General features: G+C 39.6%; 1 protein-coding gene across 2 annotated transcripts in view; it reads right to left on the bottom strand.

Moving 5' to 3' along the window:
- The window catches only part of Vom2r52 (vomeronasal 2 receptor, 52), a 38,625-nt gene that overhangs the window by 7,515 nt on the left and 5,705 nt on the right, over positions 1–25,405 (bottom strand). Inside the window, exons 2-5 of one of the 2 annotated variants that reach the window (NM_001099503.1) lie at positions 23,349–23,667; positions 19,404–20,213; positions 11,493–11,717; positions 8,293–8,416 (exon numbers count right to left, since the gene is read on the bottom strand). In NM_001099503.1, coding sequence (NP_001092973.1) covers positions 8,293–8,416; positions 11,493–11,717; positions 19,404–20,213; positions 23,349–23,667 — 1,478 coding nt within the window. The remainder of the gene's footprint in view (positions 1–8,292; positions 8,417–11,492; positions 11,718–19,403; positions 20,214–23,348; positions 23,668–25,405) is intronic. The other variant, XM_039107446.2, reaches the window with a different exon arrangement.

The raw sequence follows: 25,405 nt of genomic DNA on the forward strand, positions 1-25,405 counted from the left end.
TACTAAGAGGAAAACTCATAGCGCTGAGTGCCTGCAGAAAGAAACAGGAAAGAGCATATGTCAGCAGCTTGACAGCACACCTAAAAGCTCTAGAACAAAAAGAAGCAAATACACCCAGGAGGAGTAGAAGGCAGGAAATAATCAAACTCAGAGCTGAAATCAACCAAGTAGAAACAAAAAGGACCATAGAAAGAATCAACAGAACCAAAAGTTGGTTCTTTGAGAAAATCAACAAGATAGATAAATCCTTAGCCAGACTAACGAGAGGACACAGAGAGTGCGTCTAAATTAACAAAATCAGAAATGAAAAGGGAGACATAACTACAGATTCAGAGGAAATTCAAAAAATCATCAGATCTTACTATAAAAACCTATATTCAACAAAACTTGAAAATCTTCAGGAAATGGACAATTTCCTAGACAGATACCAGGTATCGAAGTTAAATCAGGAACAGATAAACCAGTTAAACAACCCCATAACTCCTAAGGAAATAGAAGCAGTCATTAAAGGTCTCCCAACCAAAAAGAGCCCAGGTCCAGACGGGTTTAGTGCAGAATTCTATCAGACCTTCATAGAAGACCTCATACCAATACTATCCAAACTATTCCACAAAATTGAAACAGATGGAGCACTACCGAATTCCTTCTACGAAGCCACAATTATTCTTATACCTAAACCACACAAAGACACAACAAAGAAAGAGAAGTTCAGACCAATTTCCCTTATGAATATCGACGCAAAAATACTCAATAAAATTCTGGCAAACCGAATTCAAGAGCACATCAAAACAATCATCCACCATGATCAAGTAAGCTTCATCCCAGGCATGCAGGGATGGTTTAATATACGGAAAACCATCAACGTGATCCATTATATAAACAAACTGAAAGAACAGAACCACATGATCATTTCATTAGATGCTGAGAAAGCATTTGACAAAATTCAACACCCCTTCATGATAAAAGTCCTGGAAAGAATAGGAATTCAAGGCCCATACCTAAACATTGTAAAAGCCATATACAGCAAACCAGTTGCTAACATTAAACTAAATGGAGAGAAACTTGAAGCAATCCCACTAAAATCAGAGACTAGACAAGGCTGCCCACTCTCTCCCTACTTATTCAATATAGTTCTTGAAGTTCTAGCCAGAGCAATCAGACAACAAAAGGAGATCAAGGGGATACAGATCGGAAAAGAAGAGGTCAAAATATCACTATTTGCAGATGACATGATAGTATATTTAAGTGATCCCAAAAGTTCCACCAGAGAACTACTAAAGCTGATAAACAACTTCAGCAAAGTGGCTGGGTATAAAATTAACTCAAATAAATCAGTTGCCTTCCTCTATACAAAAGAGAAACAAGTCGAGAAAGAAATTAGGGAAACGACACCCTTCATAATAGACCCAAATAATATAAAGTACCTCGGTGTGACTTTAACCAAGCAAGTAAAAGATCTGTACAATAAGAACTTCAAGACACTGAGGAAAGAAATTGAAGAAGACCTCAGAAGATGGAAAGATCTCCCATGCTCATGGATTGGCAGGATTAATATAGTAAAAATGGCCATTTTACCAAAAGCGATCTACAGATTCAATGCAATCCCCATCAAAATACCAATCCAATTCTTCAAAGAGTTAGAACAATTTGCAAATTCATCTGGAATAACAAAAAACCCAGGATAACTAAAGTTATCCTCAACAATAAGAGGACTTCAGGGGGAATCACTATCCCTGAACTCAAGCAGTATTACAGAGCAATAGTGATAAAAACTGCATGGTATTGGTACAGAGACAGGCAGATAGACCAATGGAATAGAATTGAAGACCCAGAAATGAACCCACACACCTATGGTCACTTGATTTTTGACAAAGGAGCCAAAACCATCCAATGGAAAAAAGATAGCATTTTCAGCAAATGGTGCTGGTTCAACTGGAGGGCAACATGTAGAAGAATGCAGATCGATCCATCCTTATCACCCTGTACAAAGCTTAAGTCCAAGTGGATCAAGGACCTCCACATCAAACCAGATACACTCAAACTAATAGAAGAAAAACTAGGGAATCATCTGGAACACATGGGCACTGGAAAAAATTTCATGAACAAAACACCAATGGCTTATGCTCTAAGATCAAGAATCGACAAATGGGATCTCATAAAACTGCAAAGCTTCTGTAAGGCAAAGGACACTGTGGTTAGGACAAAACGGCAACCAACAGATTGGGAAAAGATCTTTACCAATCCTACAACTGATACAGGGCTTATATCCAAAATATACAAAGAACTCAAGAAGTTAGACGGCAGGGAAACAAATAACCCTATTAAAAAATGGGGTTCAGAGCTAAACAATGAATTCACAGCTGAGGAATGCCGAATGGCTGAGAAACACCTAAAGAAATGTTCAACATCTTTAGTCATAAGGGAAATGCAAATCAAAACAACCCTGAGATTTCACCTCACACCATATCGACGGTGTCGATGGCTAAGATCAAAAACTCAGGTGACAGCAGATTATGGCGAGGATGTGGAGAAAGAGGAACACTCCTCCATTGTTGGTGGGATTGCAGACTGGTAAAACCATTCTGGAAATCAGTCTGGAGGTTCCTCAGAAAATTGGACATTGAACTGCCTGAGGATCCAGCTATACCTCTCTTGGGCATATACCCAAAAGATTCCTCAACATACAAAAGAGACACGTGCTCCACTATGTTCATCGCAGCCTTATTTATAATAGCCAGAAACTGGAAAGAACCCAGATGCCCTTCAACAGAGGAATGGATACAGAAAATGTGGTACATCTACACAATGGAATATTACTCAGCTATCAAAAACAACGAGTTTATGAAATTCGTAGGCAAATGGTTGGAACTGGAAAATATCATCCTGAGTGAGCTAACCCAATCACAGAAAGACATACATGGTATGCACTCATTGATAAGTGGCTATTAGCCCAAATGCTTGAAGTACCCTAGATCCCTAGAACAAACGAAACTCAAGACGGATGATCAAAATGTGAATGCTTCACTCCTTCTTTAAATGAGGAAAAAGAATACCCTTGGCAGGGAAGGGAGAGGCAAAGATTAAAACAGAGACTGAAGGAACACCCATTCAGAGCCTGCCCCACATGTGGCCCATACATATACAGCCACCCAATTAGACAAGATGGATGAAGCAAAGAAGTGCAGACCGACAGGAGCCGGATGTAGATCGCTCCTGAGAGACACAGCCAGAATACAGCAAATACAGAGGTGAATGCCAGCATCAAACCACTGAACTGAGAATAGGACCCCCGTTGAAGGAATCAGAGAAAGAACTGGAAGAGCTTGAAGGGGCTCGAGACGCCAAAAGTACAACAATGTCAAGCAACCAGAGCTTCCAGGGACTAAGCCACTACCTAAAGACTATACATGGACTGACCCTGGACTCTGACCCCATAGGTAGCAATGAATATCCTAGTAAGAGCACCAGTGGAAGGGGAAGCCCTGGGTCCTGCTAAGACTGAACCCCCAGTGAACTAGTCTATGGGGGGAGGGCAGCAATGGGGGGAGGGTTGGGAGGGGAACACCCATAAGGAAGGGGAGGGGGGAGGGGGATGTTTGCCCGGAAACCGGGAAAGGGAATAACACTTGAAATGTATATAAGAAATACTCAAGTTAATAAAAAAAAAAGTAATTCAAACCAGATTTTTCCAGTGGTGTACACAGGTTATTTTCGGGGACAGTGTTTCCTTCATGGTCATGATCCAAAGTCAATATGCTTGGCTATCGATTCTGATCATTCTCCCCTTTGATTCTGAAGAATATATCTTTTGGCATAAGTATCTAGACATGGGTGGTTTGAAAAAATTATATACAGGAACTAAAACTGAACTCCTATAGGAGAATAGATGTATTGTTCTAAGAAGCATATAACAAAGTATTAGAAGCAAGTGAGAAACCAGTAGGACATAGAAACCAGACTGAACCTATTTTAAAGGGTATGGTGAGCTCTGATTGAATTTAGTCCATGTAATGAAACGTTTTTATGGTGATAAATGTATGATCTGTGGATACAGCTGAGTCTGGTGGGAATGCCTAGCATATATAAGGTTTAAGGGTCTATTACCAGCACAAATATATGCTCAATGCATGATGGTGATAGAAATATTTTCCCTGAATTATTTAGTACTATGAGATTATATCACTCAATTAAACTCTTAACTTTCAGTAAATGTAAAATTGCACACTTGCAAAATTTTCAAAATTAATGTTTTAAGGTATGGAACAATTATTGTTGAAGATTATGAAAAGGATAAAGATAATGTACTTCAACTTGGTAGATGTAAGACTTTGAAGAAAAAGAGATCCAGTCATATATACTTGTAAACACCAAGCATTCTGTTGGTTGCTCAAAAAATACTAGTATAGTTGGGGATTTAGCTCAGCGGTAGAGCGCTTGCCTAGCGAGCGCAAGGCTCTGGGTTCGGTCCCCAGCTCCGAAAAAAAAAATACTAGTATAGAATGAAGAGGGAAAGATTGCCACAGCATCTTAGGTACACTAAAGGCATCTTAAAGAGATAGTATTCCTAGAGAATATGAGGTAGATACATTTTCTTGCCTTTCTATCTTTCAATGTATTACTTCTCTAAGTAAATGGTGGCATTTGAAGTTCATAACAGCACAGACAAGGACTGCTCCTAGAATGATTGCAGGAGTGGCATCAGTAGGTGGCAGAGAGGGAGAGGCAAAGGTTACCTTCAGTGTTCTGACCTATCATTAGTAGGCTAACACTTCCTGAAAAAAAGAGAGGTTGAAAGACCACCAGTCCAATAGCTCCAGGACTGGGACCAAGCCAGAGACCAGAAGAACACTTTATGGGGCTGAGGGTCACAGTACCAATGAAGAGGGTGTCCAAGATGACACCAGCCTGGACAGGAAGCTACCCTGGGGACAGTGAGACAACCATGAATCAGGCACTGTGCAGGGTTACTGAGGGCGGGCAGACCATGCCAGAGATAATGCTTGCCTGACACCATAAAGCATGAGAAGGAAATTGCACCTGAGACCACTCCTGAGATGACCTAAGACACTCAGGGCACCACAAAGAGAAGTGGTTACGTGGTGGAGAAATGGCAGAGAAAGATAAAATAGCTGTGGACACAATGAATTAGGCAGAACTGGATACTGAAAGGTAGTGAGAAACAGCCATCGAGAACAAGGTGTTGCCACCTGGGACTATGATTGGTTCCTAGACTGTGCTGCTGCTGGAGACCGTATTCATTTGTGTGACCTACCAACAACAGGAGTCTGTTATCAAGGTCAAGCAGCTGTCCCTGGTCTAGACTGACACCTGGGGTTATGTTAATGTCTGAGAGCTATGCAGAAATGCCCTACCCCTTACCAAGACTTTATGGGAGACCTGGCCCTGGGGACATGAAAGGGGGAGAGGTGACACCATGCCTGGCCAGATATACTACTCAGGAGTGTAGGCTCTGTACACCTCTAGAGTTAAAGGAGGACCATACACTCTACCATGAGAGACCCAGCCCTACCTCTTGTCTCTGCAATGGAGTGGATGAGGGAGTGATACCTTTCTCTCCTTTTGTCCTACACCAGATGCCACACTCAGGGGAAAGAGCCCTGCATCACCTGAGGGAAGCACCACAAAGTTGACTCTGGCCATGGGGTGTGGGACACAGCTGAGCCAGCCCCAAGGACATAGCATAGCAGAGTGGCCAGCACTTGACTTCCATGTAGTGACATGGATACGGGAGAGATATCTTCCTAATTGTCCCTTGCCACCTAAAGCAGGATAGCTGCCCCCAAGATCATCAGAGCAAAAAAGCTATCCCTGCCCTCACCTGTTGCAGCACTGAGGAGAGCAGGCATTGAACCTTGCCTGATCAGCAGAGTACAGCTGGCCCTGGATGTGAGAGCTGCATGTGAGCCAGCCCCAAGGACATGACTGTGGGAGAACCAGCCCTGTCTCACATCTGCTGGACAATGGTGCAACCAAGGAGAGACTTCCTCCTACCTCCCTTGTCCCTTGACAGGCAGAAGAGCTGGCACTGGAAAAATGAGAGTGGGAAAACTGACCATGTCCCTCATCAGCTGCAGCATTCGGGAGAATAGGCCTTAAACATCACAGAGGCATCAGGTTTACAGCTGGCCCTCCTAGTAGGGGTTTCTGGTAAGCTGGTACCAAAGGCATTAAAGCAGGAAAGTTGGTGGGCTAACCATCTCAGATCATTTTCAAGCCTATACTCACTGCTTTGACTTTGTGCACTCCCACATCCACCCGACTATGAACTGCTGGAGTACATGAAGGGGCTGGTCCTACATATTGAAAACTACAGGATCTCATGACACTGAACAACAGGATATCCAAGAGGAATCCCAGTGAGGCTCCAGTATTAATAGAGTAGCAGAAGCCAGGGGCTTAGAACAGACTGACAAGTCATTGCAATAAACATTGGCAAGCAAAGAAGAATAGACACAAGGGTATACCATGGGACTCACTGTGAAACATTAAAGCTTCCACAACGAGACATTGTTGTTGTTGTTGTTGTTGTTGTTGTTGTTGTTGTTGTTGTTGTTGTTGTTGTGGCAGGTGAAGATTGCTAGGGTAGAGCTTCGATACAAGTGGAAGGGAAGATGAGTTTTAATGGGGTGTATGATGTGAAATTCACAAAGAAGCAATATAAAGTTAAAAGAAAAAAGTATAATCATCAAGAACTTGATAGTGCTTATCTGAAATCATAGTATTTAGGAAGTAGTTAGTCTGGTATACCACTACTTTGCTACCAAAAAAGCAAAGGACCTCATTTTAAATCATCTTCAGTAAGTAAAGATTTCATTCAGGAGATTAAAATAGGCATAACAGAGCACCTGGATTTGAAATAGATGTTATATGTGAAGTAAGGATACAGAAAACTGGTAGTAGCATTGCTGTTGTGCTCTGTCAAGGCTTTGCAATGGAATCAATTTGAGGAAGAAGTGACAGCTGGACGGTAGGAGGACAGTGGGCAGAGCATCTTTGTATATCACTCACAGCACTGCACAACACATCACTCATTCTCTGGAATCCCTCAGAGCTTGGTTGTACAGGGACCTCATGCTTAGCTTACAGTACCAAGAAATGTATAATGAGAGCTCCCACAAGAATCCAAGTAATTCCAAAGGAAAAGGATTAAATCATATGGCAAATACGTATTTACTCATAAAAGTATTTATGGAGTTTCTACTATTAATCATAGGAAGTATCTCAATCATTGATCCTAGAATCTCAGGGTATCAGTATCTCAGAATCCCAGGGTCCCAAGGTCCTAAGGTCCCAGCTTCTTGGCATCAAAGGCTCCCAGGATCCCAGGAAAGAAGTGCTGTATCTGCCATCAGTGTTACACTGATACAATTTTTTAAGCAATTCCTCTAATTTGACAAGTCTGTAGTTTGTTTCAGCTGTCTCCAGTTTGCATGATCATAGTGATTCATATACGGAAAGTATAATTTCCTTGTGAATAAAATGTTGGTTATTAGTAATATGTATTATAAACATGAAATAAGGTCATGCTTTATAATTCATCTCATAGTTGAGGGTATACAGGAAGCACTAACTTTACTCACTGCTATAGCTATAATAGAACTACTAGTGAAAAGGAGGGGTACAAAGAAAACACATTAAACTCAGTGCAGATGTGCAGAAGACCAAGCTAAGCCAGATGGAGGAGCACACTCCTGTGGTATCGGTCACCCAGGAAGCTAAGTCAGGAGGATTGCTGGAGCCAATCCAGGTAGCATAGCAAATAAAACAAACAGGTAAACAACAGGAACAAATATGACTAAGTTGAAATCAAGATTTGGGGGGTTGTTTGTTTGTTTGTTTGTTTGTTTGTTTGTTTTTTGAGACAGGTGTTCCCTGTTCAGCCCTCTCTGTCCTGGATTTCATTCTGTAGATCAAGCTGGCCTTCAACTCAGATATCTACATACTGAGAGGTGGGGTTAAAATCTTTGCCACCTACACCCAGTAAAAACTTGTTTTAAAGTATTGGGAGTTCACAACATAAATCTAACTATGTCTTCAGGTGTTGTGTTACTCACCCCTATGCTGTGGTGCATCATTTCCACATTCAGGACCATTTCTAGAAAGGTCTACATTCAGAACCATTTCTAGGTATTTCAACATTCAGAACTATTTCTAGAAATGTCCACATTCAGAATCACTCCTAGAAATTTCAACATTCAGAATTATTTCTACAAATTACTACATTCAAACCATTTCTAGAAACTTCCACATTCAGAATCATTTTGTAAATACCTGTTTCATTTGCAATCTCTCCATCTGGACATAGGAGACAATCAAAACAACAGAAGGGTTTCCCTTCAACAGGTGTTTTCCTAAATCCAAGTGGACAACTTTGACTGCAAACAGAAAAAGGAGTCTGTATAGGAGACATGGGAGAAGGGAAGGCTGTCAATTCATGACACTCAGTATTAGCATCCAGATGGTAAATTTCAGCAGAACATCTGTGTACTATAATAACCAAGAACTTCCATGCATTTAGAGAGTGTGAAGTCAAGTGTTGGTTTCTCTCTTTCTCTCTTTCTCTTTCCCTCCCTCTCTCTCTCTCTCTTTTGAACTCTTGCTTTATTTTATTTCATTGACCTATTATTTTTAATTTTATATGATGTTTTTATACTTAATACAATATTAAAGTTTGCATATATTTTGATTATGTACTTTTCCTTCCCCAAGTCTGTCTAGATCTTCTAATACTATCAATCCACCCAAATTTAAGATCTTTTCCACACAAAAAATGAAGTCCTAAAAAACAGATAATCTAAAACCTAGAAAATAAAATACAAAAGCACAAAAGGAAAAACAAACCCACAAAACTACAATCTAAATATATATATAGTGGATTTTTTTTCTTGTCCTGCCTAACTACTCCTGGATATGAGACCTGTCTTAGTGTGGTTGATAAACCCATGTCTTCCATTAGAGAAAACTTCTTGGATCTCTTGAAGACCATAATATTCCCCATCACTATGCATCACACACATAGATGTTCAGGGTAAATGATTCCAACGCTAAGGATATGAATGTTCATATAAATTTAAATTTTAAACACAGAAATACCTGTCACAGGATATTTAATTACACTGAACCCTGAGAATGTGGTATTTACAAAAAAGAAAATCCTGTTTCTAGTTGTGGTGTGGTTCATCCCTTAGAATACATCTTTAATCCAAATAAAGTAAGTAAATTTAGTTTGTAAAAGGAAGCACCTCTGCCTCAAAGTAATTTCTAATCAAGAGACGGACAAAGTGACAAATCAGAGAAAGACCTGACAGAATGAGTCAGATATAGGACAAATCCAATTCTCATAAGAATAGAAATGAAGGGGTTGGGGATTTAGCTCAGTGGTAGAGCACTTGCCTAGAAAGCGCAAGGCCCTGGGTTCGGTCCTCAGCTCCGAAAAAAAGAATAGAAATAAAAGAGAGGAAAATTCATGGGGCTCTAGATTCTAGTCAAGTATTGAGGTGAGACACAATGATAGATGAAAAACAAAGACCAATGACCCCTGGCCATTAACTCTCCCTGGTCTGAGGACCAGAAACTGATGGCATCTTGAGATTTAACTTTCTCTTGTATTCTGGGGCCAGAAGCTGATGTCTTTTGCAATTAACTTGGTTTAGCTCTTCCTAGACCAAAAGTTGATTACTTCTTGCAATATACTCCTGCTCATAGCAGGAGGGGATTAAGAACAGAAACTTAATTACTTGGGCTCTTTACCCCTTGACTCAGAAGCTTCTTGTTAGCCAGGCAAGAGACACAAATTTGATTGACTTTTCCTGAGCTAGAGAGAAAGGAAAAGAGAAAAAGGGAGAGAGTGGGAGAGGGAGAGGGGGAAGGGGAGAGGGATGGAGGGAGAGTGAGAAAGAAAGAACAAAAGAAAGAAAAACTCAGCCACAAAGACAAACAACACACATTGGGAGAAACAGAAAGGGACCAAACCTTTATATTTGTTTCCAGTTTTTATAGCTTTTTAGTTAAAAATTCTATACCTAAAATGTTAAGCAAAGGGGAATTACAGCATAAAAAGAGATTGTAAGTTCAAAGCAGTGTTTCATTACATGAGCTCCTTACAATTTCAAAGCAACAGTTTCATATGACCTTGCTTTTTCATAGTAAATATCTGTGGCCTATTTTATGGATCTAAATATTTGTCCTTGATCATTAATTTATTCCAGTCCTGTGTTCTTTTGTTTTTGGTTTTGGTTTTGGTTTGCTTTGCTAGCACAAGTAGTCCATGACACATGAAGGTATACAGAGCTCTATTTGCAACTTTTATTCCATAAGGCGCTTAAGAATACTTGTATCAATTTAGTAGCTCTATAAAATCATTATCAGCAATTAGGAAATCATAAATTCATCTAAACAGCATTACTACATAAAAGCACCTCATCCTATTGGTTGCACAGTATACTTACCAATAGAGTAGGTAAATGCCCAGGAAATCTTTAAGCTATGTAATAGTGACAGGAAATAGAAGCAATCATGAGTCAAAGTCTCTGGGGTCTTTGCCTCTTAGAGTGTGCCCATTGTAGCCACACAAAACTGTGGGCTATCTTGAGAAAATGTACTTGCTTATCATAGTCTTTCCTAGATGTCTTCTGTCAGCAACTTAAGGGAAAAGTGCATGAGGATTGGTGACAGGGAGTGTAGTGAGTTTTGCTGGGACAGTTATACATATAGGTTGCAGAGAGAAGCTAGACACAGGTAAAGACAGAACCAGACAGAATTTGAAAAGAAATCAAAAGATTAGAATATAATGCCAAAAATCAATATGAGGCCAAGCAGAACAAATTCAGTCAGAAACTGAGAGAAGTCAGCTTGAACCAGCCAGTTTAAGAGAAGAGTTTGAGCAGAAATATCTGAGTTGAGTCAGCCAGTCAGAGCTCAGAAAGAAGTACAGAAGGTGAGCTTATTCAACATTAAGTGTTAACGGCTGTAACATTCTAGGCATAGAATACACTGTAAGGCGTCTAGAAGCTACCAGAAACAGGTCTAGGTTAAGAAATAGAGGCAGTAAGCCTCAGAGATGATAATTAAATAGGAAAATAAAAGTTATATTTACAAATACCCATTTGCAAAGACTGGTTTTGTCCACACATCTTTATTCTATTTCTTTACTGAAGGCAATTACTTCCACTAAAGCCTTAACCTCTATAATTCATCTAGATAACTGCCCAAGGTGTTGGGTTTTTTTCTTTCTAAGTAGGCTATGGGTGTACCTGGTTATTGTAAGGATACAGCATCTGAATAATTAATCCAAAATGAATCAGTTCTTCTTTCAGTGACTCTTCAGGCAGAAAGTTCTGGTATTTGGCATTGGAAAGGACAAAGTGAGGGTACCTCTCAGCCTGATGGCACTCAGCAGTCCCCTCAGCCTGTTCTCTGAGGAATTCCACTCTGAGAACAGCACACAGTGCTAAATTCAAAGATACTCTCACCTGATTGTGGTGTTCACCCCAAGTTATGAGTTTGTCATTTAGGGAAAAATTCTGAACACTGTAAGATTCAAAGACAAACTCGCCAACTTTCACTTGAGCTTTGGTACCGCTCTGCAGAGACTGGTAATTAAAGATGTCAAGCTTGGTTGCTGAAACTTCCTTGTTCATGACAGCCTCCTCATTGGTGCTTCTCCCAAGCTGGCCATTTTGTAAGAATGGATGAAGCTAAAAGAAAAAATAATGGTCAGAATTCATAGTATAAGTCACTGAGATGCAAATAAACCTGGCTACTTTAACTCTTTCACTACCTCTATGTTCCTGTGGCTTCCATTATTGTTCTGTTTATCATAGAGCTAATACATGCACAAAGTAGGGCTATATGTAGACATTTGCATAGTCGTATACTGTTTAGCAACACTATCACTGATTTCAAACTTGAAAAACAAGCTTTTCTCAATGTCTAGATGATGAAATGCGGCCTTTAGCCATCAGATTCTGTCTTTATGAAAAAGAAGAACAATTTGAATAAGGGGTTTTAGCCTTTTTGCATAATAACTTTTTAGGAATAATACCTTTTTCTTTTACAACTATAAATTGGTTGTGAAAGTTCCAATTAAATAAAATTTTCAGCCTTTAAAATATAAACATTTTAATTAAGGAGGGAGGGGAAAGCAGAACACATGGAGAAAATTGTGTGATGGAAAGCTGGAAAGATGGATGGGAAAGTCAGAGAGAATAGAGTGGGGATAAGTTTTCTAAACCTGAAGATATATGAAGAAGTCACAGGTCAAGCTACAACATTAAGACAACTAGAAAGAAAATATAATTTTAAAAGATATTGAGCAAATATATTACAGCTTATTAAATAAAAATTCCCTGCAACAAATGGAGATATCCCCCTGTTAGTTAAAAAGCCCCCAAAAGATCCCAAGACTATGCAAGTTATGATCATTGCCCTTGCTTGCCCACAGCAACCAGATAGGAAGACCCTGTTTCTGAAGGCACCACATATCAAGGCTGCAGGTCACAGTAGGGAGACTGGAACTAAGCTGAAAACTTTCACCCTGTCATCCGTTCTGGTTGTTCTGGTTGTCTGTCTGTCTAGCACTGTTCATACTGCCAGAAGCTTCATTGCAAACAGCTGGGGAAGAAAAGTCAGCAGAATTCTTTCCCAATTGTGGACCTTTCATTTTATAATTCCAACTTCCCAGACACAATGTACATACTAGAGTAATACTAGCACAATTGTTATGGGGATAAACAAGTGTTTACTGACTGTATTTGAAAGCTTCTTTACAAGAGGAACACATGCCAGTTACTGCAAACCTCTTCAATGTCCATGTCTGGGGAGATCAGGCACCCTATGGGTGAGCCTACTACTAAGGTATATTATTAAACTGCTTCCTGTGTGTTTACACACATAGAATAGTGTCATTGTCAGATTATATCGAAGAATATTCTCTTTGCCAAGAATATCAGTGCTTGAGAAAAATGACTATTAAGTGCTCATATTTAAATGGAACAGCCATGGGACTGTTCCCAAGGCACAGGAAACATTGTGAAGGAAGGATGGAGAGAATGCAAGAGCAAGATGCTCGTTAGGGAGTCCGTGAAATGTTGTCTTTTAGGTGTGACATGGTCACGGAACTTATGGAGCTAAGTTTGCCTGTATAGATACAGCATAAGATTCAGCCTATAAACATATTTAACCAAAGACGGGAGATGGGGATCTTGGGATCTAACCCCTCACGTGAGGACTGTTAGCAACCAAAAGATTCTGAGGGAGAGGAAGTCATTGTTGTCAAAGATACTGCCACTTTTGGGTTCCTTCTCCCCCAGTGGATAACTGCATACTCATGCCCATATCAAAGGTCATGTGGGTCACAAATCCAGTGGGTCATGAAAAAAAGAAAAAGAGATGAAATAAGCATAGGAACTTGGTGGGAAACTGGAGGATCTGTGAGGATGGAGAGAGATAAGGGAAGGAAGAAAGTGGGTGTGAACGAAAGGTATTATATACTTGTATGCTTGTGTGTAACTGTTGAAGAATACATTATTTTAATAGACCATATAGGGTAGATATAAATACAACCACAGCTAACCTTATAATTTAAACAAACAAACAAATTTCTGAAGAAATAAGTGAAAACTACCTTTTCACTAGAGAGGATTATTTACCTCTGAGATTGGATCAGCAAAATCACCCTCTGAAAGTAAAGGGGAAATGAGTATGATCTGATATAAAAAATATACAGGAGAAAAATTGTTCTCATGTCCCAGCTTTGTAGGAATGTTAAAGGAAACATTCAAAGAAAAGGAAAATTATATAAGCTAGAAAAATGAAACTGACACTTCCAGTTTCCATCTGTGCCTGGGAGCTGACCCTGTGCTATAGTCCTCCACACCCCAGAGAAAGTTTGTTACCCAGGAGTGTTGACACACCCAAGCTCATAGGTGAGACCACTGCTACAGACTGAATCCTATACCTTGTCCAAGTGGGACCTGGCCAGACCCACTGGACTCATCAACCACAGCACAGCCAGGGACACAATCCTTCTGATTCCATCCGTCCCTGAAAGTTGACCCTGTACCACAGCCCTCTGCACCCAAATCACACCCAGAAAAGTTTAACTTTTTGGGAAAGTTTTAGACGTGCAGCCTTTCTAGAGGAAGTGTGTCACTGGGGGGGTGTGCTTTGAAAGTATAGAGACTTTTCAGTATACTCTTTTCCTTGTCTCATGGTTGAAATATGGTCTCCTTCCCCTGTCACCATGATTGGTTCTTGTTGCCATGCCTCCTTGCCATGATAAACCCTTGTCCTCCTGGAACTGCAAGCCAAATCCTTTCTCCTGAGCGTACTTAGTCATGGTGTTTTGTCACAGCAACAGGAAAATGAAAGTAATTAATATAGTGTCTATAAATTAATGGATGTGTTAAAAATTGATGTAAACAGTGTAATTATATCCATTTATAAAGATTAATGAAGTTGTGCCATTTATGGGGAAATTGGTCCAAAGAAAATATATTAGGCAAAATCAGACTCAGAAAGTCACATATTTCAGTTTTCTCTCATTTATAAAGTTTATGGCTTTTATGATTCACAAAATTACACTCACATAGCAACACACACACATGTGCACATACATACACGCACACATGCACACACACATTTGAACACACACAAATGTGTGCATACACACATACATACAAATGGAAGACTCAGTACTAAAGTCAGAACTGTTTACGAAACAAATGTAACACAAGTGGTGTATTAGTTACTGTTCTGTTGCTGGGATAAAGCACTATGGCCCAAGCAACTGACACAAGGAAGAGTTTATTTGGGCCTATGGTTCCAGAGGGATCATAGTCTATCATGGTGAGGGGCATGGCAGCAGGCACATGTAATGGCATAGTTAGCTGAATGGTTACATTCTCACATGCAAGATGAGAAGGTGGCCATGAAGTAAGATGAAGATATATAAATGCCAAAACCCTTCTGCACTGATGTCTTTCCTCTAGGAAAACTGAATCATCCAAATTTCCCTAGACAAATGCCATGGGAAACTATTGGTCAAATCCTAAGCCTGTGAAGGACATTTCTCATTCAAACCACCACATCTCTACAAGGAGTAGAAAGTGGAGTGAAGGAGTTAAGGGGAAACATAGTCAAACTAATATTACATACACTTAAACGTAATTATCTTTATGAAGCCCAACACAATGCATAATAAATATGTCAATAAGAACAATAAAACAATATTTCTAATTATTTTGCTAATTGGAAACTAATTTAACCAAGAAGAAAAAGTGTCCCTATGGTAAAACGTGTCAGAGATTGATGAAAGAGATTGAGAGATACAGAAAGGTAACAGCCTCAAGGATTAGAAGAGTTTATATTGTTTAAAATAGTTTATTATGCAAAACGTTTCACAGACTATGGCAGTCTCTATGGAAATTTAAATGATACCTTCCTCAGATACTAACAAGGCCTAAATTCCCCTAGGGAGGGAAGCCATAACGAAGTCACACTCCTTTTGCAAACTTGATCGAGAAGAAGACAAGCAAAGAAATGCATTTCCCATTCCAAATAGTTTTATTAAATTACAGCAGTACAGACATGGCCTATAACATGTACACATCACAGAAGAGCTGAACAGAATCCAGAAAACAACGGAATACAGGAGACACCAAAAGCAAGCAAAGGGTGAAATGTATTTTCTCTCTTCCAAAAAGCTGTTGTCAAAAATGGATGAGAAACTGCAGTTGGATTTTTGTCTGTTTCATATACCAAATAAGGTAAAAACAGATTAAAAACCTCAGAATAAAAAACTACTAGACTAGAAAACTACTAAAACAGAGGGAAGTCCATCACTATCTGTTATGGGAAAGAAAGGAAGGAAGGAAGGAAGAAAGAAAGAAGGAAGGAAGGAAGGAAGGAAGGAAGGAAGGAAGGAAGGAAGGAAAGAAAGAAAGAAAGAAAGAAAGAAAGAAAGAAAGAAAGAAAGAAAGAAAGAAAGAAAGAGAGAGAGAGGGGGGAGGGAGGGAGGGAGGGAGGGAGGGAGGGAGGGAGGGAGGGAGGGAGGGAGGGAAGAAGCAGAGCAGCCTGTTCCGAAGCACCCCAGTGGTCACTCTCTCACTACTTCCAGCTCTGGTGGGTCATAAAAATTAGTACTAACTTACCTCAGCGGCTCCACACTGGCCCTTATGGTACTTTCTAACCCAGACAGTCTGCAAGCTGTTCTAGCATGGCACCTTGCCACACTGCTTTGCTTTCACTCACAGTTCCCTTGGCGGGTTGTTATCACACCAGGCATACATAACCCAATATTCTGTGGTGGGTTTGGTGTGTCCTGCCACCACACCTTCTCTTGAACTCAGTTAAGTCGCCACATGAAAGAACATACCACGCAATAACCTCTGATCCAATTGATAAGATATAATTTACCCATCTACACAGCACAAAATCCTGTACACACCCATTCATTCGTGGGCTGGAGAGATGGCTCAGCGGTTCAGAGCACCGACTGCTCTTCCAGAGGTCCTGAGTTCAAAGCCCAGCAACCACATGGTGGCTCACAAACATCTGTAATGAAATCTGATGCCCTCTTCTGGTGTGTTGGAAGACAGCAACAGTGTACTTACATATAATAAATAAATCTTAAAAAAACATTCATAATAACCTGTATCTATGCACAGGGAAGAATTTTAACATCTGCTGCCATGTTCTCCCAGTTCCTCTCGTGCTTCTCCCACTCCTACTAAAATCTCTACCTGAGGACCCAGGTACACCTCCCCTGAGCATATACCCAAAAATGCTCCAACATATAACAAGGACACATGCTCCACTATGTTCACAGCAACCTTATAATGACCCAGATGTCCCTCAACAGAGGAATGGATACAGAGAATGTGGTACATTTACACAATGGAGTACTACTCAGCTATTTTTAAAAAATGGCTTAATGGAATTCATAGGCAAATGGATGGAACTAGAAAATATCATCCTGAGTGAGGTAACCCAATCACCAAAAACACATGGTATGCACTCACTGATAAGTGGATATTAGTCTGGAAGCTTGGATTACCCAAGATACAATCCACAAACCACATGAAGCTCAAGAAGAAGGACAGGATCAAAAAAGTGTGGATGTTTCAGTACTTCTTAAAATGGGAACAAAAATATTCACAGGAGGAAATATGGAGACAAAGTTTGGAGCAGAGACTGAAGGAAAGATCATCCAGAGACTGCCCCACCTTGGGATCTAGCCCATATACAGACACCAAACCCAAACAATATTGCTGATGCCAAGAAGTGCATGCTGACAGGAGCCTGATATAGCTGTCTTCTAAGAAGCTCTGCCAGAACATGACAAATACAGACGTGAATGCTAGCAGCTGAGCATTAAACTAAGAACAGGGTCCTCATTGGAGGAATTAGAGAAAGGACTAAAGGAGCTGAAGGAGCTTGCAACCCCAAAAGAACAATACCAACCAACCAGAGCTCCCAGAGACTAAACCACCAGCCAAAGATACATGGACTGACCCATGGCTCCAGTTGCATATGTAGCAGAGGATGGCCTTGTTGGGTAACAATGGGAGGAGAAGCCCTTGATCCTGCCAAGGCTGGACCTCTCCCAGTGTAGGGAAATGTCAGGGTGGGGAAGCAGAAAGGGGTGCATTGTTGAGGAAGGGGAACAATCACATAGAAGAAGGGGGAGAGGGATGAGATAGGGTGTTTATGGATGGGAAACTGGGAAAGGGGATAACATTTGAAATGTAAATTAAAAAATCCAAAAAAATTCAATAATTAATAAATCCTTTATTTATTATTTTTATTTATTAATCTTTTTAAAAAGAAAGAAAAAAGAGAAAATGGGGGAAAAGAGAGAAACATCTGTTCCCACCTTCCTTCCTTGTTGCCCAATGACAGGCCTTGTTTTATCTTGTCTGCTTTCACCCGCATAATGACATCAACCTACAGATGTCCTTGTTCCTGATGATGATATTTTCAAAAACGACATCAGAAACAGTCAATGAAAGCTAAGAAAAACTCTCCTAAAAAAGAAAGCTTCCGCACAGCAAAAGCAAACAACCAGCCGTGCAAGAGGACAATTCTTGGAATGGAAGATGTCTCCAAACAAGATACCTAATGAAGGGTTATTATCCCCAGAGCATAGGTAACTAATGAAAGTATTTAGGCAAAATTTAAAATCAGGAAAGGCGTCCGTTAGACTTTACTTTTGTCAAGAAAGGGATACATGTGGTACTAAAGTGTGTGGAAAGACATTTCACATCACTGATCTCAGAGGAAGGCAAATGAAGCTCACCGTGAGCTATGCCCCTTTCTATGTGTTAGGATGCCTGATATAAACATTCAAACACATAAAAGATGTCTGTGATCTAGAGAGATAATTAGCCCTTAGTTTAGTAATAGCCTCTCACTCTAGGGTGAGAAACTCTAATTAAATTCAGAGGATCCACCAACAAAAAGAGGTCATGAGAGTGAGACAGGGCTGGTTGGCTCCAGCAGAGAAGGGAGGGACAGGGAATGCAGTGGGGTGGGGGAGGGGGTAGAAAATACCCAACATTCATTATTTAAATGTTTGAAAGTACCAAATAATAATAAGCAAATTTAAACAATCTCAAAAAAAATAAAGTGTTAACAACAATGTAGAGTAAAGGACTCTGGCACACAGAAATATGAAAAGTTTGAAAAGATAAGCAGGCACAGGTGGATAAACCTGTGGAAAGTTGATATGTTGTGTCAGTACCACGGCATTCAAGCCAGCTTCATTTTAAAGAAGCTGTTTTTATTTCAGTTTGGTTTGAAATTTGATTTTTAAGACTAGGTCTGTCTAGGTAGTCCAGGCTGATTTCAAACTCCTGATCCTTCTGCCTCAGCCTCCGAGAGGCTGGAGAACATAAAAGCTGTTTGTTCTTCTAGAATCTGTTTATCAAAACAAAACAAGCTATTGTCATCGAATGTAGCTAAAATCCCTAAAAACATGCCATATTTATACGTTTACAATTCACTTGAGTTGTATATTATAACTTCACGCATTAAAAGCAATTATAAAATGCACATGGCAATTAAATGGCATAAATATTATTGTTTGTGCATAAAATTAAGATAACCATTCTTCAGCACTGAGAATGTGTTGTTTTCTGATAGAAATGTTAGTTCAACTTTAACTACAATGTGCTTTTTATTTTTTCTCTAACACTATTTCTCTATGCTACAATATGCTACTGAAATAAACATGAATACTTTGAGGAATGACATAGTAGCATAAAGAAATATGCTAGCATAAGAAATATTTCTCTAACACTATGAAAAATCATGAATCAAAATGCAGAACTTACAAGCCAGGGCTCAACACTCTAGGGAAACACAAGACCAGTTATTGCTACCTTCCATAGATGAGGTGCCTTAGATACATCTTTATTGAGAGAGTTTTCTTCCAGTTTGAATGACAGCTCCTCGTGGAGTGCCTGGGCAATGGCATATACAGCATCATGGATTTTGTAGCTGGAGGGTGAGGTATTCATATCCCAAACATACAGAAGTCGTGTGCTCAGGTTGCCATTTTGCTCACATTGACTTAGTTCCCTGATTCCATATAGATAAGTATATGGACATTCAAATAAGATCGACCACACATCCTGGATAAAGATATCTTGAGGGTATTTCCTAGGTTGGACACTTCTGAGAAAATCTTTGAATCCCAGAATTTCATCTGTGTGAACAGAAAATGATAATTCTCCACCAAAATATGTATAACTTAGATTTTGTCGAAAGGATAATGTGGTGATATCCCAATCAGAAGTTGTGATCCAGACATTACCAAAAGGGGTGTTGCAAAAGATGTTATAGGCAAATCTCAGAAGAGAATATGTGTCACCAAATGCAACAATAACACGGGTCAAGGTGAATCTTTCTATAAAAAGTCCCCTGTTTACTGTGTCCTTAGCAGGAAATTCTGGAACCTTTTCTGCAAATGCAACACAAAGTCCATGGTTGTTCATCTCCTCTGTGATGTCCCTAAGGAAGAGTTCTCCTCTCACATCATCTGGAACCACCAGGCCAACCCAGACCCAAGAGAAGTATAGCAGCAGTTGAATAATTCCCTGATACAGAGCTGTGGTGTGCACAGGAAACTGGTAAGGAGATTGGAGCTGGACTCCAGTCCCAAGACTCTGGTCAAAGGGAGCATAACTGATCTAAATAGAAAGAAAGTTACTACTTAAGACAATTATTTTTATTCTCAAATGATTTAGTTTATCTTTTCTGTTTATGCACTCTAGGAGAAATTAAATAGCTAAATAAATTTGCTAAAAATATCATCCAAGACTTTCTTCTCACTGCTCACACAAGATGTATCTTTTTTCTTTGCACTTTTATAGAACATATCAAACACAGCCACAGAATGTCTATCTCCTTCTTTCAGTTCAGGTAATACCAGTCAAATGAGAGCATTTGCAAATCTGTAACTTCCCTTACCAAAACCTCCATCTTCTTGATAATAGAATTGGAGGAACATTAACACTAAGGCCTTTTCACTTGAAATCACAAATCTATAACTACTTAACCAATAAAGAGGAATCTATGAAGCATTGTGAAACCCACTAGTGAAGTTCCAATGTCTTTTGTCTTTCTGTAATGTTTCATCCATAGTCAACTATCCTAAAATACACTTGCTTGGGATAGAAAACTTACTTATCTACCTCAACAATTATAAAGTCTCTCCTTTAACAGCACACTCTATCATATTGCTATCCTTCTTACAAAAAACTTCAATTGAAATGTCTACACTGTCATTCCTATGCACTTTAGGGCATTCCTTCTGGGGTTGGGAGTAGACTTGAACATTAATTACCTAATCTGCTATCTCAAATGACAAATTATCAAATTCACTTCACTTAATCCAATATTGGCATGAAATAATCCTTTTTCTTAAAATGTGCTCTTTAATGAGTTCCAAGATTCTTTCTTTTTTTTTTTTTGGTCCCTCCCTGTGTATTCTTTTTTTTTAATTTTTACTTTATTAGTTTTTGTAATCAAACCCACGTAGATAAGACCTTACATATTTAATACAGTGTGTTACCCCTGTACAAATGGAAAAAACTTAAGTTCAACATTTCTAGACCAATATGGCTGTTAATTTCTGTACAGTGCCAACTCAACACAGTAAACGGGGATACTTTTTTCCAAAGTTGACAGCACAGCTAAAGTTTCAAAAAATTCAAATTATATAACTGTATATATATATATTTATATTTATATAAAAAGACCAATAATAGCAGTGTGTTATGCATCAACAGCAGCAACAGCTTTTCCAGGTTCTGCAGTCATCTGAACAAAACTGTAGAGACATCCAGCACACTCCATTAAAAAAAAAAAGTAAAAAAACAAAACCCGAGAAAACAGCACAGTTCTGTTACTCTTGTGGTACCTGGCACAATTTTTTTTTAATTAGCTTCTCAATCATCATCTAGAAAGAAAACATTCTGAGCAACATCATTAAAAACAGCTCTGATAAAGCACGGTCACTACTACGTATCATAAAGCAGGTACAAGCTATTTTACATCCACAGAGGTATGATACAGTACTGTCCTACATCTATAATACTAGAGGATACAATTTAAAAGGCATTATTTGAGACTTGATTCTACTTTTCCAGCAGAGGGCCCAAAGGATGGTGTGACACAGCTTTGTAAAGAAACATACTCTAGACAGGATTTCCTTTCACTAGTGGCACAGTTCTAAGGATTCATTCTCTCCATGAATGTCAGCTAAAACCGTTATTAAAAAAATGAAATATCCCTAGAACAAAACCGTATAACCACCGGATTCACATGAAGATGACCTAGTGGAGACAAGCTGGACCTCACCTTACCAACAAGCTATCAAATCTGTTATGTTTAAACAGTGAGACCTCCAAGGAAGGAGATGCCAAGTAGTGCTTCAAAGCTTCGGACCACAATCAAACACAGCATCCTTTTCAACAGAAGCAGAAGCTCATCTGAATATGCTCAAGGATGCTGACATCAACATTTAATCATCTCCTCACTCATCCAGGAAGAAGGGGAGATCAGTTACTACTGTACTTTATTGTGTTCGACCAAATCACCATGTTACAAAAATAGCAAGCTGCCATAATAAAAAATAAGGCTCCTCTATCCAGCACCAGATAGCATCATTTTACTTTCAAGCCTAGAAATTGCACACTTGTATATAAACCAACCGAAGATGAGGATTGAGAGTTCATCTTGGTGGATTTTTCCTTTGATGAATATGAAGTGTCCTTCCTTATCTTTTTTGATGACTTTTAGTTGGAAATTGATTTTATTTGATATTAGAATGGCTACTCCAGCTTGCTTCTTCTGACCATTTGCTTGGAAAGTTGTTTTCCAGCCTTTCACTCTGAGGTAGTTTCTGTCTTTGTCTCTGAGGTGTGTTTCCTGTAGGGAGCAGAATGCAGGGTCCTCATTGCGTATCCAGTTTGTTAATCTATGTCTTTTTATTGGGGAGTTGAGGCCATTGATGTTGAGAGATATTAAGGAATAGTGATTATTGCTTCCCGTTATATTCATATTTGGATGTGAGGTTATGTTTGTGTGCTTTTCTTCTCTTTGTTTTGTTGCCAAGATGATTAGTTTCTTGCTTCTTCTAGGGTATAGCTTGCCTCCTTATGTTGGGCTTTACCCTTTATTATCCTTTGTAGTGCTGGATTTGTAGAAAGATATTGTGTAAATTTGGTTTTGTCATGGAATATCTTGGTTTCTCCATCAATGTTAATTGAGAGTTTCGCAGGATACAGTAGCCTGGGCTGGCATTTGTGTTCTCTTAGGGTCTGTATGACATCTGTCCAGGATCTTCTGGCCTTCATAGTTTCTGGCGAGAAGTGTGGTGTGATTCTGATAGGTCTGCCTTTATATGTTACTTGACCTTTTTCCCTTACTGCTTTTAATATTCTTTCTTTATTTTGTGCGTTTGGTGTTTTGACTATTATGTGACGGGAGGTGTTTCTTTTCTGGTCCAATCTATTTGAAGTTCTGTAGGCTTCTTGTATGCCTATGGGTATCTCTTTTTTTAGGTTAGGGAAGTTTTCTTCTATGATTTTGTTGAAGATATTTACTGGTCCTTTGAGCTGGGAGTCTTCACTCTCTTCTATACCTATTATCCTTAAGTTTGATCTTCTCATTGAGTCCTGGATTTCCTGTATGTTTTGGACCAGTAGCTTTTTCTGCTTTACATTATCTTTGACAGTTGAGTCAATGATTTCTATGGAATCTTCTGCTCCCGAGATTCTCTCTTCCATCTCTTGTATTCTGTTGGTGAAGCTTGTATCTACAGCTCCTTGTCTTTTCTTTTGATTTTCTATGTCCAGGGTTGTTTCCATGTGTTCTTTCTTGATTGCTTCTATTTCCATTTTTAATTCCTTCAACTGTTTGATTGTGTTTTCCTGGAATTCTTTCAGGCATTTTTGCGATTCCTCTCTGTAGGCTTCTACTTGTTCTCTAAGGGAGTTCTCCACGTCTTTCTTGAAGTCCTCCAACATCATGATCAAATACGATTTTGAAACTAGATCTTGCTTTTCTGGTGTGTTTGGATAATCCATGTTTATTTTGGTGGGAGAATTGGGCTCCAATGATGCCATGTAGTCTTGGTTTCTGTTGCTTGGGTTCCTGCGCTTGCCTCTCGACATCAGATTATCTCTAGTGTTACTTTGTTCTGCTATTTCTGACCGTGGCTAGACTGTCCTATAAGCCTGTGTGTCAGGAGTGCTGTAGACCTGTTTTCCTGTTTTCTTTCAGCCAGTTATGGGGACAGAGTGTTCTGCTTTTGGGCGTGTAGTTTTTCCTCTCTACAGGTCTTCAGCTGTTCCTGTGGGCCTGTGTCTTGAGTTCACCAGGCAGGTTTCTTGCAGGGGAAAAGTTGGTCCTACCTGCGGTTCCAAGGCTCAAGTTTGCTCGTGGGGTACTGCCTAAGTCCTCTCCGCTGTGGCAGCAACCGGGAAGATCTGCGCCGCTCTTTCCGGGAGCCTCCGTGCACCAGGGTTCCAGATGGCGTTTGGTGTTTTCCTCTGGCATCTGGATGTGCACAGAGTGCAGTCTCTTCTGGTTTCCCAGGCGTGTCTGCCTCTCTGAAGGTTTAGCTCTCCCTCCTACGGGATTTGGGTGCAGAGAACTCCAAGATTCTTTCTTTAGTCAAGGAACATATTTCCAAGGTGTGGCCAACAGTATCAGTCTGCCTTACTGAGTCTTCTATCTCTGTCTACACTAGTGTTATCAGAATATCCTGGTGTCTCATGGCTCAGATTGGGACTCGTTCTCCTTTCCACATAAATTCCCTCAATAATCTCCTAATATCAGATGCCCACTTGTTCATGCCTCAATCCACAGCTCACACCCTGGCTCCATTCACTGCCTTTTCACCAGGCATCTGAATTTGAATGTTTAGTAAACATTTCATTTATTGAATCCAAAATCATGACAACTGAAAACAGACACTCAATCCATGTTAATTGACTGGGCGAGAAGGATGGGTGGGGAGAAGGAGGAGGAATAAGAAAGAAGAAATCACAAAATGAAGTGAACATGAATATTTTGGGGAAGAAACAGTAGTGTAAAGAAATATTCGATATTAATAAATGGACAAAAGTAAGCAATTAAATAGATGACACGTGATGATATAATATTTTATATCAATAAACTTTGATAATGGGTTCATTAGTCCCATGAAAAGTAATTAATAAATAAAATATAATTTGAATTATGTTTTATTAATTAACATTAAAATGTTCATACAACATATTTCTACAAATCTGAATGAAGTACTTTTAACCCATAATAAAAAAAATGCTTGAAGTGTAACAAATCACATCCAAAAGATAAGCAAGGGTCTGTAGTGGAGAGAACCGTTTTCCTGCAGATAGGACAAGGTTCTCTCAGGTCTCCAAACTAGGTGTTGCTCTCAGAAAGACAGATATTACTCCAGGGAGATGGGCTGACAAAGCAGAAGAGCTATAGGTTGTCACTTCCTGTGACTCAGAAGGCTTTGACAGGCTGCCCTCTCAGGAGAAATCTGATGATCTAATACTGATCTACTGTGGGGTGCTCAGAATGGGGAGTAACAGCACCTCACAGAGTCTGTAGGCACCTGAACAGGCTTACATGAAGCTGCCACAGGAGACAGGTGTGGAAATGGAAGGTCACAATGGCAACAAACTGAAGAGTTAAGTAGGAGGAGGTTTGGCTCAGACAGTTTATAGAGGGAGGATTTAGTTCGTTGTCTTGCTGAGTAGAAGCTTACCTCAACATCAGGAGATAACTGTGGAGTTTGAAAGGCCAAAGACTGAGGGGACTGAAGAACAGAGTATAATGGTACACATGTATGAAGGTGCCATGA

This window comes from Rattus norvegicus, chromosome 4 (assembly GCF_036323735.1).
Source record: "Rattus norvegicus strain BN/NHsdMcwi chromosome 4, GRCr8, whole genome shotgun sequence".
Lineage (NCBI taxonomy): Eukaryota > Metazoa > Chordata > Mammalia > Rodentia > Muridae > Rattus > Rattus norvegicus.